The sequence below is a fragment of the Gouania willdenowi genome, unplaced genomic scaffold (assembly GCF_900634775.1).
Source record: "Gouania willdenowi unplaced genomic scaffold, fGouWil2.1 scaffold_261_arrow_ctg1, whole genome shotgun sequence".
In the NCBI taxonomy this organism is placed as follows: Eukaryota; Metazoa; Chordata; class Actinopteri; order Blenniiformes; family Gobiesocidae; genus Gouania; species Gouania willdenowi.
In genome coordinates, this window is record NW_021145019.1 from 182,045 (window position 1) to 202,873 (window position 20,829).

The window sequence follows — 20,829 nt, forward strand, 5'->3', positions numbered from 1 at the left end:
CCACTGGAAAGAACAAGGAAGAGAGGATCTTTACTAGACTGAGAATAAGACATACAAGGCTTAATAAAACTTTACATCTCATCGTAAAGCATGATACAGTATTGTGTGAGCATTGCAACGACCAAGAGAATGTGGAGCATGATGTAGTAGATATACAAGACAAATTATGCTTCAGGATTTACACCATCAGGAGATTAATGTGGGTAATGTATTTAATAAAGTTCAAATGAATCAAACTCCTTTAATGATTCAGAAGTTATAAGAATGTAGTTTTTTTCCCTTAAGATATTGTTATTAAGAATAATGATAATTATTATGACTTAGGAAAAAACTCAGGTTCATAATCTGATACAATAGGAGGCGGAAAATGCACTTTTCTCTGAGAAGAAGAAGAAGAAGAAGAAGAAGAAGAAGAAGAAGAAGAAGAAGAAGAAGAAGAAGAAGAAGAAGAAGAAGAAGAAGAAGAAGAAGAAGAAGAAGAAGAAGAAGAAGAAGAAGAAGAAGAAGAAGAAGAAGAAGAAGAAGAAGAAGAAGAAGAAGAAGAAGAAGAAGAAGAAGAAGAAGAAGAGACACAGTGGGTCGTTCCTGTATGAGATGAACGAGTGTCCGTGAACGCAGCATTACTTCCTGTTTAACGCGTATCGACCGTCGGAGCTAAAGCTAAAGCTCTTTAATGTGACTGTAAGGAAGTGTTTAAACATGTTCTCCTGCTCAGTGTAGAACACCAGGACTCTTCAACATGATTTGGGAATATTTGGAATCTCCTGGAAGTCTCGGACACTCAGCGGGCTGAAGTGAAGGTAATGTTAGCAGCAGAGCTAACTGATAAACTAGCAGCAGAGCTAACTGACAGCACAGCTCTGGTTGCTATTGGTCTACTGACGCTCACTTACACATTACTAGTAACTAGTATCTAAGTATAGTAGGGTTAACGTAACCATAACTACTAACTACACACAACTAGTATCTGCCAACTATAGAGGGTTTTCACGGCGCGTCATCAACCGCGTCATCAACGCGGAAGTCGCCATTTTGGAGATTAGCAGCAGGTTTACAAACAGCACACAAACGAGCAAATCCCAAATTTTGAGATGAAATGATGAACTATTGCCGTGTTTTTGGCCGTACTAATCGGTCATACCGTGAAAAACATAGACTGCCAAAAGTTCTAACAGATCAGGAAGAACAATGTCTGTATTTTATAGTCAGTAGTTCTACATCAGGAGAGCAGTGACATGAGACGAGCTCACCATTGTTGCACCAGTTGTTATTGATTAGCTGGTGGTCGTATATTATTTTAGAGTAACTACACTGCAGGTTCACTGTGAAATTATTAGAACTGAGTTATCTGCTAATATATATCCGTTGCTAACGCTAGCCCCTACAGCCACAGCCGAACTCCAAACTTCTATAAGATTTAAAGTGTTCCGCTGTGTAGGGCTTGGTGAAATCCAGGTAGTTGATGATATCAGGATAAATTATAGACATTGATCCAAGATGAGGAAGCCGACTCCTATGGATCTGCACCATCAATAAACCGTGTTTTTTCTAAATATCGTGCCCTTTCCTGCGGACCAAGTCCTGCCCTGTATGGCTTTGTATCTATAACGCATTTTGAGGAGCTTTTGTGTGATTTATCCATCGCTGAGTACACCTCAATGAGCCTCCAACATGTGGTGTCAACAGCCTCTTACCTCCAACATGGCCGCGCATCCGGGTAACTGCCCAGAAAGTGACATCGGTGAAAACCCTTAACTTAAAGCTGCAATATGTAACTTTTTTTTGGCATCATTTGGTCATAAATTAGTAATGATCTTTGTTCATATTGTAATCAATGGGTTAGTGGACTAGTGGATCCGTATTCTGCTCAGTGGAAGCAAGTCTTACTGTCTTTCAGCTTGTTTTTCATTTCAGAGTAGGATTTGTTTTTGTCATCACTTCTGTAATCATGGTCAAAGAATATTGGTTTACCGTCGACTTGTACTTTCTTTTTCCAAGCTTTGGCCAGGATGTTCCCTTTAGTCTTATATTTGAGGAAGTTGACAACAATAGACCTCGGGGTCGCTCCGGGTGGTGGTTTCTTACCAAAGCTACGGTGTGCTCGTTGGATGTGTAGTTCAAAGCCCTTCGGTAGCGCGAGCGCCCTATGCAGGAGCCCCTCCTCTAATGTTGGCACAGTTTTATTGTCCTGCTCAGTTCAGTTACACCGTCTTCTGTGTCCCTCCACTTTGGTTAGCTTCTCCTGTAGTTTGGTTTGTTGTTTTAATAAAGCGATGATGGCGTCTTTTGCCTCCATGTTCCACTCCTCCAACGCCGTGATCTGTTTCTGAGCCTCCATCATGTTGTGTTGCTGCTGTTTTATTGCTGCGTCCTGTTTAAAGTTAGTGAATTCACGACTCTTTGAATTCTGTGAGGCTTTGTTTCATCTCTTTCTTGATGTCCTGTGTTTCTCTGGTGATGGTGGTCAGACCCGTGTTCTTCTTGTTCTTTGGACTTCATTGTTGTTCTCAGACTTCTCTTCTTTTGTCCCCCACTCATGCCGTGTCACTCTAAATGTCATGTTTCCAATGTCTTCAAATGTTTGGTGGTAATTATTACCTAATTCTCTATGCTGCCATCCTGTACCGCGTACCCCGGAAGTCAGTTACATAAACTTTAACTTTCTACGTAATATCTACAGTATTCTACAATTGAGTAAAATAAATGAATAAATAATTGCCATAAAAATATATAAATTTAAATTTGTTATTTGTTTTCATGCTGATATTGGACCGATATCCAATATTGGATCGGGACACCCCTAATTTCAGATTTTATTGAACTTGCCCCCTTAGTGTTCTAATGATAGAATATATTCAATGTGACTATCCTCGAGTCATTTATAGACCTCTACATTATTATTATTAATTATTTAATCTATGAGCGGAACAAGTTTAACGTTTTAAAATTTTATTTTATATTGTGCATTGTTGGAATGTCAGTTTTAAAATAAGTTTGTGTCCATCCCAGCCTGTGATTGGCTGATCTGGTTAGATCTGTGAAGATAAGCAGGTCTGGTCCTGGTCAGTAGATGAAGGAGACCACTGAGAGTTCCAGGGTGGGGGCAGTCACTGCAGTGGTATCTGTCATTGTGTCCTTGGGCAAGGCACTTCACCCACATTGTCTAGTATGAATATAGTGTGTCAGTGAGTGTTGGTGGTGGTGGGAGGGGCCTATGGGTCACTATGGCTGCCTCGCATCCATCAGTCTGCCCCAGGGCAGCTGTGGCTACAATAGTAACTTACCACCACTAAGGGTGGAGGGAAAGAATAATGCCTTAATTCTTTAAAGCGACTTTGAGTGTCTATGATAAAGTGCTTTATAAAATTGATGCATTATTCTTATTAATAAATCAATACTTAATATACATAATTTGTAATTGTTTTTTTTGAAGCATTAATATTAGTTTATATAATTGTAATGTTTTATTATTAGTGGTTAGAACACATTCATAGACAGAAATGGGACTAATAATTAATAGTAATTTGTTTCAGTTTTCATCTGTATTAAAAACAATGATTTAAAGTGTTTTCCAACCTTAATGAGTAGAACATGTCGGATCTTCTCTGTTGGATCTAACTGAACTTTCTCATGGTTCTCAGTGATGAATATGGACAACTCTGTGACACTGTGGCAATTCCTTCTGGGGCTCTTATTGGACCCCAGCCACGAGGATGTGATCTGCTGGACCAATGAGGAAGGAGAGTTTAAACTGCTGCAAGCTGAGGTGGTAGCCAAGCTGTGGGGTGTCCGCAAGAATAAACCCAACATGAACTATGACAAACTGAGTAGAGCCCTTAGATACTACTACGATAAGGTACATGTTCCTCTAATGTTTTCTACTTGCTCTCAACAAAGGCGGACGCTGTTTTCTCTGCTCCCTCCCTGCCCTTTCTGCCCTTTCTGCCCCTGCTGCTGCTTCTTCGTCTTGTGCTGTCTTTTTGTCAGAATCTAATAAGAGCCTCTCTCTACATCTCTACTGTATCGAAAATTGAAATTATGAAATTGACCACATTTTCTCTACGAAGAGAATGGGTAGAGGTGAGCCCGCCTGTCCAGACGGAACGTTTGCGGGATACACGATGGACTCCTGGGGGCGGAGGATTGTGTGTCTGTCCATCTTTTCTGTTAGGAGTGTTCCGATCCGATATTGATATCAGATATCGGTCCGGGATCGGCCGAAAATGATTGTCGGACTTTATCGGACTGCATCTAAACTCTCCGATATAATATATATTGGTTTTTACATATTACTTATGTAATCCATTGGTTTATAAAGAATGGGTCTGTTTTTTTTTTAAATAATCAAGCTTTTTACAACATTCCACACTACAAAATAAGTAATAAAAGTATGTATGATTTGTACCGATATTGTATCAGATCGGTACCAGCCAGTAACCAAGACTTCAATATAGGTATTGTATCGGTTCTGAAAAGGTTCTATCCGGACATCCATAAAAAGTATGTATGATTCGTGCTGATATTGTATCGGGCCGATATCTGTATCGGACAATACTCAAGGCTGCAATATTGATATTGTATCAGAAGTGAAAAAGTTGTATCGGGACATCCATACTTTCCGTTGCGGATGTGGAAGACATCTACGTGATTAGAATTATGATTGCAGACTAGGAATGTGCAATATTTTAATGTTTATGATTTATCGTCAAAAACATTCTCACCGGTAAGAATTTGTCATCCCACGATATAAATGATAAATTCCCATGTCGGAAATTAGCGAGGTCCACGGGCCATTTGTCCCTCAATTTATCTAAGAACGCCCCAAAAAAAACCGTGTTCCACGGACCAAAACTGTCCCTGTTTGTTGTCAACTTATTATTTTCTGGAGCGTAACGTTGTTTACGGGAGCTCTGACATGCATCGCCACCGCCCCTTCACACATCGCTGTCTGTGTGTATGTGAGGTGTTCGTCTCAGCTACCAGAAGCTACCATGCTGTGATACATCATAAACCACTACTGGGTTAAAACCAGATAAACATCAACAAAGTGAACCAATCCTAGTTCCTCCATCAGATCCACCCAAAGATCCACAAACACGGGGACAGAGATGAACCTGTAGCAATAATTATGAACTGGAAACTCAACTAAAGCTAACTATGCTAAGCTAACACACCCACACACAGACTGGGCTTAGAGCTAATGCTAACCACTCCTCATAAGGAATAATAGACCAAATAAAAAGAACACGTCTTACTGTCATAAAACCACAGAGAACCATAGATTAGTTCATGATCAGATTTAACACTTTATGGAAGAATAAAAACTAAACATGTCACACGTTGTGAGAAATAAATATTAGCATAATATTAATGTCACTATTCATTCATCCCAATTTGTGAAACGCAATATTTTTTAATAATATTTCACGTGTTCACAGAGAAAGCTGGTCCCATTAGACTAATGTAACTATTGAGATTATTACACATAAATATACTGAATGATTAAATCATCAGCTTGATCTGGTTTAATTATAGGAAATAGGGATGTAACGATTAATCGTAAGGCAGTTAAAAATCTATTCATAGGTATAACGATTCACATCGATGCTGTGAAAATTGAATCGCAGTACTTTTTTTAACCAGCAGAGGGCGCTACCCAGAAGTGTTGGCAGAGAGCGAAATCTGCTAATACTTTCTTTCTGGCCGCCTTCTACTCTTAAACATATTCATAAATGATTCCTTACCCCTGGAGCACCGAAATAATATCTGTAATATTACGTGAATATCTGTAAAAGTCACGTTTTTCTATTAGCTCTGTCTGCTAGCATAGCATCTCTTCTTCACTGCAAAATATCTGCATGCCAACCAGCGCCCTCTGCTGGTTCAAACAAATATCTGACCTAAATACAGTAAAATGACTGTTTTTTTTTTTTTTGTTTTGTTTTTTAAGTCCAATTGTTAAGGCACAAAATACATTTTCAGTTGCACTTTTAAAAAGAAAAAGAACTATTATGCAGTTTTGTATTGTTTATTATAGAACCAGAATTTAAATAATAAGCTTCTTCTTCATTTGTATTATTCCTTTATTTATTTCATTCAAGATTTATTTTTATTTTTAACACTAAGTTGTGAATTTTTGTATTATAATTTTTTTATTTATCGTGATTTTTATCGTTATCATGATAAATAGCAGAAATTATCGGGATAATTTTTTTATGTCAATATCGCCCATCTCTATTGGAGACATGCTGCAGTTTGGAGCTGGCAGTTCTCTGACCTATTGCACAGTCCGCATTACGTCGGCAGCTGTTTTGGGAAGGCTGCCAGTCATTTCTGATGGATTGGGCAGGGCTCTCATCACTCAGACTCATGCGATAAACAAACTCAAAGTAAGCAGATGCTACTTTGGAACGTCTACGCTGGTTGGAATCTCATATGGAGAAGTTGGCCCTAACCCCTTCCCCCCTCCCTCCCACACAGTGGCAGCAGGAGGGGCGCTGCACGCGCACTCCCCCCAGCGGCTGGCTGCAATCCTCCCCTCCAAAAGTCCCCTCCCCCGACCATACATGCTATGTTCTCGAATTTTGTTGTAATTGTGTTTTCATTGGCTTCTGTGTATGCCATAGAGTTTTTTCCTAATCCCACTCTGTGCCCCTCACTGATGGAGCACAGTTGGGGACCTGCCTTTTTCCCTCTTCTTACCTCATGTTTTTCCACTTCTCATCTAAAACATACGGGGCACTGCCTTTGTGGCAACCCACAATAGTTCCGCCCCTGTACTCCCATGTTACGTGATTGTCTTTTCATGTTTTCTTGCAGGGGATGTAACTGAAACCGAATTTCCCCTTGGGGATGAATAAAGTATTCTGAATCTGAATGTTCCTCTAATGTTCCTCTGTGTTCTACTCTATTCACGGTTCTCTAATGGTTCTCTAATGGTTTTCCAATGGTTCTCCTCATTGTTCTTCTCTACTCATGGTTCTCCTCCATATCCAACAGAACATCATAAAGAAGGTCAATGGTCAGAAGTTTGTCTACAGATTCGTGTCTTACCCTGACGTTCTGAAAGGAGACGTAGTGACTGGAGCAGACGGAGATATTGGTAGTGGGGGGGTTCCTTCTCTGAAGAGGGGGTCCAATAGCTTCCAGGAGAGTGAAGGCCCCGCCCTTCAGAGCATCAGCAGCAAAGCATCCAATCGTAACGACTACATCCACTCAGGCCTGTACACGTCCTTCACTCTGAACTCTCTACAGAACGGACGTCAGCTCTTCAAGTCCATCAGGATGGAGAACCCTGAGAGGTTCTCAGAGAGGAGAGGGGTCACCCCCTCTTCTCAGAGCCAGGACATCCCACCTCAGCAGCCGGCCGCTCCCCTACCTTCAGTCATTAAGTTTGGTAACACCCCCCTGAGACTGGAGTCCTCCCCCCTCCACAGTATCCAGGCTGAGGACCTCTCCTCACAGCCTGACCACGCCCCCTACACATTAGAACACGTCCGCCTCCCAGAGATGCCTTCAACCAGCCCTCCTCCCAGCCTAGTTCCTGACTCCGCCCACCAGCTGGTGATTGACAGTGACCTGGAGTCCTCTCAGCCAATAGAATGTGAGATGATGCCTCCAGCGCACGCCCCATCACAGGAGAAGGTAGAATAACTATGAGTTACTATTAGTCTGATGTAATCCAATGTAACTAACATTAAACATGTTACTATTGGAACTGTTAGTTATTGGTTCTGGTGTTAAAGCTGTGGTTCTGATTGGTCGTGTCCTACAGGTTGATGGTGTGGTGGTGTCTGGAGATGAGAGCAGTTTGTTGGACCCAGAAACCAGTTCCTCAGTGAAGACACGTAGACCTCCTAAAGTCCTCCACATCAGCCCCCCCACCCCCACCCTGCTGGTCACCACCTCAGACTACTCCCCCATCAACCTCTGTAGCCCCTCCCTCCCCACGGCCTCCCTCACACCAGCTATGTTACAGGTACACACACACACACACAACCGCGTCATATCTCCCTGATGCAGTGTCTGATCCACCTGAAACCCTTTTTTAACAGTTAGCGCATGGCCCGAGGGTTAGACCGGAGAGGGGGGATGGGCTTCTGAGCCACGGTGTGAGACACGCATTTCAACCTGTTCACACACACCACACCATGTATATCTCACTCAGAGAAATGACCAGAGATGTGTCTAGCTTGAATGTGTTTTAGATCAGGGGTGGGTGTGTGTGTGCGTGTGCGCAGTCCAACATGGCAGCGAGTCATATGTTATATAGTGCAGCCATTCAATAAAGTACAAAACAACCTGTTCTTTCTACACTGTACACCCCCCGAACTGCTATTACTACTACTACTACTATTACTACTGTTACTACTACTACTACTACTACTACTACTACTATTACAACTACTATTACTACTGTCACTACTGCTACTACTGTTATTACTGTAACTATTACTACTATTACTACTATTACGACTGTTACTACTACTGTTACTACTGTTACTACTATTACTACTACTATTACTACTACTACTGTTATTACTGTTACTACTATTACTACTGTTACTACTACTACTACTACTATTACAACTACTACTACTACTGTTACTACTGCCACTGTTACTACTGCCACTGTTACTGTTACTACTGTTACTACTGCTACTACTGCTACTATTACTACTACTACTGTTACTACTACTACTGTTACTACTACTAGTACTATTACGACTGTTACTATTACTACTACTATTACAACTACTAGTACTATTACGACTGTTACTATTACTACTACTATTACAACTACTATTACTACTACTACTGTTACTACTACTGTTACTACTACTACTATCAATCAATCAATCAATCTTTATTTGTATAGCGCCAAATCATAACCAATGGTATCTCAAGGCACTTTACAGTAGAGCAGTCTTAAGGATGGACTCTTCATTTTATGGATACACACATATGCATATATACGTATATACACATACATATGTATCCCACACCCAACATGAATTCATTCTACTATTACTACTGTTACTACTACTACTGTTACTACTACTACTGTTTCTACTACAACTGTTTCTACTACTACTATTACTACTACTATTACTACTGTTACTACTACTACTGTTTCTACTACTACTATTACTACTGTTACTACTATTACTACTACTACTGCTATTACTACTGTTATTACTACTATTACTACTATTACTACTGTTACTACTATTATTATTACTATTACTACTATTATTACTACTATTACTACTACTACTGTTACTACTACTTTAACAACTACTGTTACTACTATTACTACTACTACTATTACGACTGTTACTACTACTGTTTCTACTACTACTATTGCTACTGGTACTACTGTTACTACTACTATTACTACTATTACTACTACTACAATTACTACTACTACTACTACTGTTACTACTACTACTGTTTCTACTACTACTACTGTTACTACTACTACTACTGTTACTACTACTACTACTGTTATTACTGTTACTATTACTACTATTACGACTGTTACTACTACTGTTACTACTGTTACTACTATTACTACTACTATTATTACTACTACTGTTATTACTGTTACTACTATTACTACTGTTACTACTATTACTACTGTTACTACTACTACTATTACAACTACTACTGCTACTGTTACTACTGCTACTGTTACTACTGCTACTGTTACTACTGCTACTGTTACTACTGCTACTGTTACTACTGCTACTGTTACTACTGCTACTGTTACTACTGCTACTGTTACTACTGTTACTGTTACTACTACTACTGTTACTACTACTACTGTTACTACTACTACTGTTACTACTACTACTACTAGTACTATTACGACTGTTACTATTACTACTACTATTACAACTACTGTTACTACTACTGTTACTACTACTACTACTGTTACTACTACTACTACTACTATTACTACTGTTACTACTACTACTGTTACTACTACTACTGTTACTACTACTACTGTTTCTACTACTACTGTTTCTACTACTACTATTACTACTGTTACTACTACTACTGTTTCTACTACTACTATTACTACTGTTACTACTATTACTACTACTACTGCTATTACTACTGTTATTACTACTGTTACTACTATTACTACTATTATTATTACTATTACTACTACTATTACTACTACTACTGTTACTACTACTTTAACAACTACTGTTACTACTATTACTACTACTACTATTACTACTACTGTTACTACTACTACTGTTTCTACTACTACTATTACTACTGTTACTACTATTACTACTATTACTACTATTACTATTACTACTACTGTTACTACTACTACTGTTTCTACTACTACTATTACTACTGTTACTACTATTACTACTACTACTGCTATTACTACTATTACTACTACTGTTACTACTATTACTACTGTTACTACTACTACTGTTACTACTACTTTTACAACTACTATTACTGCTACTGTTACTACTACTACTACTATTACTACTACTACTATTACGACTGTTACTACTACTGTTTCTAATACTACTATTGCTACTGTTACTACTATTACTACTACTATTACTACTACTACGACTATTCCTACTGTTACTACTACTACTACTATTACTACTGTTACTACTACTACTACTACAATTACTACTACTATTACTACTGTTTCTACTACTACTACTGTTTCTACTACTACTACTGTTACTACTACTACTGTTACTACTACTACTGTTACTACTACTACTACTACTACTGTTACTACTACTACTACTGTCTCTACTACTGTTACTACTGTTACTACTACTACTACTACTACTGTTTCTACTACTACTATTACTACTGTTACTACTCTTACTGTTACTACTGTTATTACTGCTACTACTACTGTTATTACTGCTACTATTGCTACTACTATTACTGTTAATACTACTACTACTACTGTTACTACTACTACTGTTACTACTTACTACTACTGTTACTACTGTTACTACTATTACTACTATTACTACTACTATTACTACTACTACTGCTGTTACTATTACTATTAATTCTGCTATAACTACTAATACTACTACTGTTACTATTACTACTACTATTACTACTGCTATAACTGTTACTATTACTACTGCTATTACTACTACTATTTCTACTACTATTACTACTACTATTACTATTACTACTACTACTATTACTATTACGACTATTACTATTACTATTACTACTTTTACTATTACTACTACTACTGTTACTATTACTGTTACTACTATTACTATTACTACTACTGTTACTATTACTACTCCTACTACTACTACTATTACTACTATTACTATTAGTATTACTACTACTACTATTACTATTACTACTATTACTACTATTTCTATTACTATTACTACTACTATTATTACTACTCTTTCTATTATTACTACTCTTACTATTATTACTACTTTTATTACTATTACTACTACTATTACTATGACCAAAGATGTGTCTAGCTTGAATGTGTTTTAGATCAGGGGTGGGTGTGTGTGTGCGTGCGCGCGTGTGCGCGCAGTCCAACACGGCAGCGAGTCATATATAGTGCAGCCATTCAATAAAGTACAAAACAGCCTGTTCTTTCTACGCTGTACCCCCCCCCCCCCGAACTGCTATTACTACTGCTATTACTACTGTTACTACTACTACTACTACTGTTACTACTACTACTACTACAACTACTATTACTACTGTTGCTAATACTACTATTACTATTACTACTGTTACTACTACTACTACTACTACTACTGTTACTACTATTACTACTACTATTACTACTGTTATTACTGTTACTACTACTACTACTACTATTACTACTACTATTACTACTATTAGTACTATTGTGACTGTTACTATTACCACTGTTACTACTGCTACTACTACTACTACTATTACTACTACTATTACTACTGTTACTACTACTACTGTTACTACTACTACTGTTACTACTACTACTGTTACTACTACTACTACTATTACTTCTACTACTTTTACTACTACTATTACTACTGTTACTACTACTACTGTTTCTACTACTACTATTACTACTGTTACTACTATTACTACTGCTATTACTACTGTTATTACTACTATTACTACTGTTACTATTACTATTACTACTATTACTATTACTACTGACACTGTTACTATTACTACTGTTACTACTATTACTACTGTTACTACTATTACTACTGTTACTACTATTACTACTGTTACTACTACTACTTTTACAACTACTACTGTTACTACTACTTTTACAACTACTATTACTGCTACTACTACTATTACTGCTACTGTTACTACTACTATTATTACTACTACTACTGTTACTACTTTTACTACTACTATTACTACTACTACTACGACTATTCCTACTGTTACTACTACTACTACTACTATTACTACTGTTACTACTACTACTACTACTACTGTTACTACTACTATTACTACTACTACAATTACTACTACTATTACTACTGTTTCTACTACTACTATTACTACTGTTACTACTACTACTACTGTTACTACTACTACTATTACTACTACTATTACTACTACTACTGTTTCTACTACTATTACTACTACTACTACTGTTTCTACTACAACTATTACTACTGTTACTACTACTAGTGTTACTTCTACTACTGTTATTACTGCTACTACTACTGTTATTACTGCTACTACTACTGTTATTACTGCTACTACTACTATTGCTACTACTATTACTGTTACTACTTACTACTACTACTACTACTGTTACTACTACAGTTACTACTACTATTACTACTACTACTGCTGTTACTATTACTATTACGACTATTACTATTACTACTTTTACTATTAGTACTACTACTGTTACTATTACTACTCCTATTACTACTACTATTACTACTATTACTATTAGTATTACTACTACTACTATTACTACTACTATTACTTTTACTATTACTATTACTACTACTATTACTATTACTACTACTATTACTATTACTATTACTACTACTATTACTACTACTATTACTATTACTATTATTACTACTATTACTATTATTACTACTCTTACTGTTATTACTATTATTACTACTCTTACTATTATTACTATTATTACTACTTTTATTACTATTACTACTACTATTACTATTATTACTACTCATACTGTGACTACTGTTATTACTGCTACTACTACTGTTATTACTGCTATTGCTACTACTATTACTATTACTGTTAATACTACTACTACTATTGTTAATACTACTACTTACTACTACTACTACTGTTACTACTACAATTACTACTACTATTACTACTGCTGTTCAGACCAGACACCCACTCAACAAAGTGAACCAGAAGCTAACCCACCGACACTTCAGACTGGGCTAAGAGCTAACGCTAACCACTCCATGAAATGAAGAGACAAGTAAAAATCCACAGCTTACTGTCATTAAACCACAAAGGGTACAGATTTATTAATGCTCAGATTTAACACTTTTATTTAAAAGATAAAAGCTAACATGTCACACGTCTGATGTGGTTTAATTATAGTAAATCAGTGAGATATTTATCAATCATAACTTTATTTAACTCGTTATCAGATATAAAATAAACTAGATTCAGCAGCACTGGTTTATATTAAACACTATTACGGTTATTTTTGCTTTTCATGAGCTTTTTATTTATTTTTTTAGTAAATAATGTTATCATAAATTAGGAAATAATATATATATACAATAACACTAATGGAGTGACCCATATGCACAGCCCTAACCCTTTTATAAAATATCTATGCTCTATGAGTCAGCAGATATTGTAGCTTTTTTTTTTAAATTTAATTATATTACTGAAGCAGGTTCTAGTGTTGACGTACTCAATTTAATGTGTTTGTAAGGAACCTGTTTACACCTTAAATTGGGAATTGTTTTATTTATTTATAGTTTTTATTTGTAGTAATTTTCCTAAAGCCAAATTTAAAAGATTGTAGCAACATAGAACAAATAAGTGTCTATTAATTGTTTCAATAATTGATGACTAATCGACTATTAAAATAGTGGTTAGTTGCAGCCCTAGACTCTACAGCAGTGCTAGCTAACCTGTCGATCGCGATCGACTGCTAGATGTTTGAAACACTCCCTGTAGATTTTCTCCTGTGTATGAAAGTGTGTGATTGCTGAGACACCTCATCCACACAGTAGCTGTGGTCAGAGAGCACACAGCATGACAACAGTGATCAACTGTTCATTAGTTCACTGATGGAAAGGTTTAACCATGTGATCAGATGCTATTTTCCTCATGAGCGCCCTACATTTGCGGGGTGTGACCCTGGATTTCCACTGGATGCGTATCTGCATCAAAACTGCTCCGCTGCGTGACCTCAGCACAATCTGCAGTCCATCATTCTCCACCACCACCTCCGTTTGCTGCTCATCTGTTGCAGTTATAATTGTGTGATGTGTGATTCATCCGTAGATAAATGCAATATTTATATGTTATATGTTTTAAAAGTGCTCGGATCGGGCCAACCATGGTATCAACGGAAAGGTCTGGTCCCCCCGAGTCAGAATAATATGAATATGTGCTCGGTTTTTGGGTGGAGTCCGAAATGGGCCCGTTGGAGGTCTCGGAAGGTCGGTGTTTTCCCCCTTGAACACGTAGTATTTTATTTTGAAAATAATTCTGGATACTTTATTCTGTGTCTTTGTACTACTTCCTTTCCGGCACGGGCTTATTTTTGTTAACTTGCTGCAGCACAGCTCCAGCGTCCAACTGAAATTGAGGTGCTGTGTATTTGCTGCAGAAGGCAGCAGCATGACTCAGCAGTGACGGTGCTGTTCTGGAGCAGATTACCATGCGGTGGAAATTGACACATTGACTTTAATGGAAACCTATCAGCTTCTTTTTTTATCTCTCGACAACCTGTGATGGATTATGTGCATGCGCACGGTTGACGCGCTTGCGTGAGAGATAACCCACAGAGGAAGGAGATGGAGGTAGCCATACACACTCATAGTATTTATAATAAAAAAAATACTAAATGAGTTTAAATAAAACAAAGCACTGAACAATTTATATTAAAAGTACACAAAACGACAACAGAAATGCACAAAACTATACCAAAAGGCTCCAAAAACACACAAAATGACTCTAAAAAAACATACATTACAGAAAAATATACCAAACAACAAAAATATGAAAATGACTCAAAATACACAAAACTAAATATTTATACAAAAAATACACAAAATGACAACAGAAATGCACAAAACTACACCAAAAACGATACAAAAATACACAAAATGACTCCGGAAACAATGGCAACAAAAAACTAATTATACAAAAAAATGCAAAAATATACAAAAATACACATAATGACATACATTACAGAAAAATACACCTAATGAAAAAATATAAAAATGAATAAATCAAACACATTTATCATATTCATGTCCCATAGAATTAAACCAGATAAATCTCACACTCTATTTTATTTTACACCCATAAATAAACCCTTTATAACACTACAGAGTACAGTATGTACACCTCTATGTACACACAACCTTATAACACATACTGACAACTCTACTTAAACTCCTCCCACTATATGAATACATACTTCTGACAGGCACTGTACTAGTGATGAGAATGAGCAAAAAAAAAAAGTGAAAAATTAAGTTTTCCTGAACTTTACTGTTCACAGGAATTTAAAAGTATTTTCTTACATTTACCAAAGACCTGACTTTATGCACTTTAAGACATTTCAAATTTGTTTTAAATTCTGGATGTTTGCTTTTATTTACAATTATTTATTTATGTTTATGGTTGTGTCTCTTATTATACAGTTATATTTGTTGTGCAGCCACTAGAACATTAGAACAAAACCTTTGTGAGACTCAAAGAATGAGAATGTGTTGCGTTTATAATGTGTCTGTTACCATTTTATTTACAGTCTGTTAGTGCTTTGAGTTGATTTAAGTCATTGTGTTTTTGTTCTGCTCAGGTCATTTTAAATAAAACATACATGGTTAATGTAGCATGAGGTTCAATTATTAATGTAAATATTCATATTCTTACTAATGAACCAAGATAAAGTTGTAGTTTCTACTATTTGCGTCATTAGTTCTAATGAGAATGTCTTCCTTATCCAAGTAAAATTGGTACTGCGTGATATCCTGAACTGAATCAAAAGTAAATCGAATCGATTTGGGAAATTGGAATCGATACCAAGCCCTACTGGTAGTCCTGACCAAGTCTAACATCAACATCAGGAGATGGTTCCTAACACTGCACCTGACAGAGGCCCTAGTGACTTTGAAGGATGGGTCAATTGTAGAGGAAAAATGTCCCTACGGGGACAATAAAGTACACTTTACACCTGCAGTGTTTGATACAAAGCCCTAAGGAAGACTCGTAGGAGTCGAATCCTACGAATACGGCTACCGAGTAGCCACCAGCAGCAGGGGCTTGGAAACCCTGTGTAGTGTTGGCAGGATCAAGGGCAAAGGGGGGAAAGCATGAAGCAACCCCCGTGGCCAGTCATGCCCGAGGGAGCTGGAAGTCTCCGTCCAAGAGAAGTTGAGGGGGCAGTGGGTTGCCTCCTTCGAGGCTAAGAGGTCTATCTCTGTCTTCCCGAAAAGTTCCCAGAGGTCTTTGCCAGGCGGAAGTCCCCACCTGGTTCTATTTCCCTGGCACATGCATTGTGCTCAGGCCCAGCCTAGGAGTCACTCGTAGTAACTGCAGTGACCTGGTGCCACCCTGGTGGTTTTTCTGCGCCATTGGCGACATGTTCAACCTGACCAGGATGTGCCTTCCCTTCACGAAGTGTTCCAGGGCTATGTGAATCTCCCGTGGCTCCAGCACATTTATGTGCCTGATGCTGTCCCAGGCCGACCACAGGGCTCGCACAGTCAGCTTCTGCCAGACGGTGCCCCACCCTGCTGGGCAAGCATCCACCGTCACTCTCTCTCTCAGAAACAACCTCTCTCTCCACAGGGTTAGAGATCGGGCGCACCTCCGGGTAACCTCGACTATCTGATGCCTGTGTAACCTGGCGTCCAGGTGGAGGATTCAGAACACAGATTATAACCTTCAAAGCAAGATAAGAGCAAACAACATATCTATCTGGTCATTTTAACACTAAACATGATGTATTTTATACAAAGTTAATGAGAGATATTGCTTAAAACACTTAGAGCAAATTGCTGTATTCTAAGGATTTTCCTGGTTTCTTGTGCATAAGACAGTATTGACAGTGTAGAAAAAAACATTTCACTTTTTAGACCGTTTCTGTTAATTCTGGAGTGGAACAGAACAAAGAAAAGTTCTCCATGTGCTTTGACAGTGAGCGGAGGAGAGGGGAGCTCTGTCTTGTGTGAAGAACCAGGGAAAAGCAAACAGTCGACTCCTGTGCTTAAAGTTTGTGAAGGCCAGTTGTTCAGGGTACATTGTTAAAGTTGATTGATTGATTGATTGATTCCCACAGACTCCAACCCTCCTGCTCACTCCCAGTCCACTGCTGTCCAACATTCACTTCTGGAGCACGCTCAGTCCGGTCGCTCCCCTCAGCCCGGCCACGCGACGCCAAGGAGCCCACCTGTTCCAGGTGAGCAGAGCTGGACCATGTTGACCATGTGGGCCATGTGGGCCATTTGGACTATATGGACTATTTGGACAATGTGTCAGTTTGAGAGGAGGAACATCTCCTAACATTAAACATGTTCTGTTTGTTCTCCTCTAGTTTCCATCAGTCCTCACTCCTCAGTTCCAGATTCCAGTTCACAGCATGGATGGAACCAACACCCCTGGACCCATTGGACCTATTGGACCCACCACTCCAGACCTGCACAGAACATAACGTCAAAACATACAAACAAACAAGTACGACTTCAATTATCATCACTCGGTGCTTTAAAGGAGAGTCAGATGTTTACAAACAGTCTGACTCAGCGTTTCTCACCCCTTAGATTACTGCTTTATGTTTACTCTGTTTACTCTTTGTACTGCTCTATGTTTACTCTTTGTACTGCTCTATGTTTACTCTGTACTGTTCTATGTTTATATTTGATGCTGATTAATATATTTTCCTCCATGTTTTATCCAATGAGCAGCTCTAAACTTTAGAGGAAGCTGTTAGCTTTAGTTTTTAGCTGTTAGCTCGTCTGCACATATGTTCAAAGGTTAACACTACATGTAGTGTGTGACAGACGTGTGTTTTATTCTTTCTAAAAATGAGTCCATGTGTGATGTTACTTCAGCAGTTAAAAGTAAAGCCATACGTGATTGGATGATAAAGTAAAGCCATACGTGATTGGATGATAAAGTAAAGCCATACGTGATTGGATGATAAAGTAAAGCCATATGTGATTGGATGATAAAGTAAAGCCATACGTGATTGGATGATAAAGTAAAGCCATACGTTATTAGATGAACATTCTGAAGAAGCAAAACTTAATGATCCTGATCTGATCACTTTTTATTGATCCTTTTCAGGACGTCAGCCTTCAGAAAGATCCAAACACACTTTAGTAATGTAGACGACGCCTCATGTTGAGAAGCTTGTATAATAGGAGCAGCTGTGTGGTGTCACTGAGTCAGTGTGGGAACATTAACAGGATGGAGAACACAGGTTATTAAACATGTGTGTAGAAGCACAGCAGCAGGTTCTGGTCCAGTGTCTCTCACTCTAACAGTGATGTAATGAGCGATGATAGATTCTAACATTTGGTTTCATCTGTGATGACTCAACAGTAATTTAAGCCCATCCCCTCTGTCTCAGCCATGATCAGCCGAGAAAGTATTAGATTACTTTCTAACTGACTTTAAAGCCATAAGTCTGACACACAGGCTATTAGTATGCTAAGCTACAGTAGCATGCTAAGCTACAGTAGCATGCTAAGCTACGTGTTTGTGTGGTAAAGAGTCCTTTGATCTTGAATTTATTGATCTGTTTTACAAACATTAACCACACATTGATCTTTAATAGAAACAGTTTCAGTTTGAGGCGCTTCAGATGTAATCATTATTTTTAGATATCAGACCAATGTTTAACATAATAAAGCAGACAAAATGTTTTCAAACATCTTTTATATTTATATCTGTTAAAATATTTAAACACTTTAGACAATCATGATGGAACCTTTTAATGTAGAGAAGGAAACCATCTAATTGTTAAAGAACAAAGAAAGCCTGTTTACTTTGATCATGCTTTGTTTACTGGGATCAAAGTGAAGCCCCACCCACATTAGGACTGAGTCTGTGACCATTGAACCGTAGATTAGACTCCTCTCATCTCAACATCTAAACTCTTAAATTCAAATGCAGTTTATAAACATTTTAGATGCAGTACTGGTTCTACTGGTTTAACAGGTCTAACTGGTTCTGCTGGTTCTACTGGTTTAACCGGTCTAACCGGTCTAACCGGTTTAACTGGTTCTACTGATTCTACTGGTTTTACTGGTTCTGTTGGTTTTACTGGTTCTACTGATTCTACTGGTTCTGTTGGTTCTACTGGTCTTACTGGTCTGATTACTGATGTCAGGTCTGACCTGTGGTCTTTAAAGGTCAGGTGATCACTTCCTGTGCAGCTCACTATGCAGTAGGAGGTGATTGGTTTCTAAATTGATTAGCATCACGTGTTAGCCTAGCCTTTAAACGTGCCTTACCACAGCTAAGCTAAGTTCATTGAAATCACGTCCATGTTTATAAACGGTCTTTATGCACAACATCTGAAATATTTTTCTCTGCCCTTCATATTTGCAGCTGTTGTATTGTCAGAGAAGCTGATGATATTCTATAAACATTTATCTTTGTTATAACACATGTTATAACATTTATTATTGTTATAACACGTGTTTATGAACCATGTGTTTTTGTAATTTTCTTGTTATTGTGATAAAAGTTTGAAATGATTCCTATTTTTGTAACAGTTGATGTTTTCTCTCTCTGTGGACAGGATGTTGTTGGTTCTATTTTTTTAATGAAAGCCTTAAACCTTATTACAGATGGGTTGTATTTTGTATTAAATGTTTTGATGTTGTAAATGTTGTAAATGCACTTAGATTTGGGGATTCCTGTGATAATGGATTCTGTCACTTTTCTATGACTCAGCACTTCATGTTTTTCATGGTCAAAGAGTGATTGATCACTTTGCTTGATTTGTTTGGATTTCAGCCCAAGAAAAACAAACTGATATGTTTGTTAGATTTTATAAAGTCAAACATTAGCTTTGATTTTATAAAGTCAAACGTTAGCTTTGATTTTATAAAGTCAAACGTTAGCTTTGATTTTATAAAGTCTAACAAACGTTAGCTTTGATTTTATAAAGTCTAACGTTAGCTTTGGTTTTATAAAGTCTAACGTTAGCTTTGATTTTATAAAGTCAAACGTTAGCTTTGATTTTATAAAGTCAAACGTTAGCTTTGATTTTATAAAGTCAAACGTTAGCTTTGATTTTATAAAGTCTAACAAACGTTAGCTTTGATTTTATAAAGTCTAACAAACGTTAGCTTTGATTTTATAAAGTCTAACAAACGTTAGCTTTGGTTTTATAAAGTCTAACGTTAGCTTTGATTTTATAAAGTCTAACAAACGTTAGCTTTGATTTTATAAAGTCTAACAAACGTTAGCTTTGATTTTATAAAGTCTAACAAACGTTAGCTTTGGTTTTATAAAGTCTAACGTTAGCTTTGATTTTATAAAGTCAAACGTTAGCTTTGATTTTATAAAGTCTAACAAACGTTAGCTTTGATTTTATAAAGTCTAACAAACGTTAGCTTTGGTTTT

At 37.4% G+C, this 20,829-nt stretch overlaps 1 protein-coding gene across 2 annotated transcripts; it reads left to right on the forward strand.

Moving 5' to 3' along the window:
• Positions 1–487: 487 nt before the first annotated feature.
• On the forward strand, positions 488–20,217 carry elk4 (ETS transcription factor ELK4). 2 transcript variants are annotated; one of them, XM_028441471.1, is made up of 7 exons: positions 488–800; positions 3,642–3,856; positions 7,000–7,644; positions 7,775–7,978; positions 17,531–17,650; positions 17,786–17,925; positions 18,538–20,217. In XM_028441471.1, exons 2-6 carry the CDS (start codon positions 3,644–3,646, stop codon positions 17,900–17,902), a joined length of 1,299 nt encoding a protein of 432 aa, XP_028297272.1. In that variant the 5' UTR covers positions 488–800; positions 3,642–3,643; the 3' UTR covers positions 17,903–17,925; positions 18,538–20,217. The 2 variants fall into 2 exon arrangements, with proteins under 2 accessions (XP_028297272.1, XP_028297271.1); XM_028441470.1 differs by having other exon boundaries at positions 17,786–20,217.
• Positions 20,218–20,829: the final 612 nt, after the last annotated feature.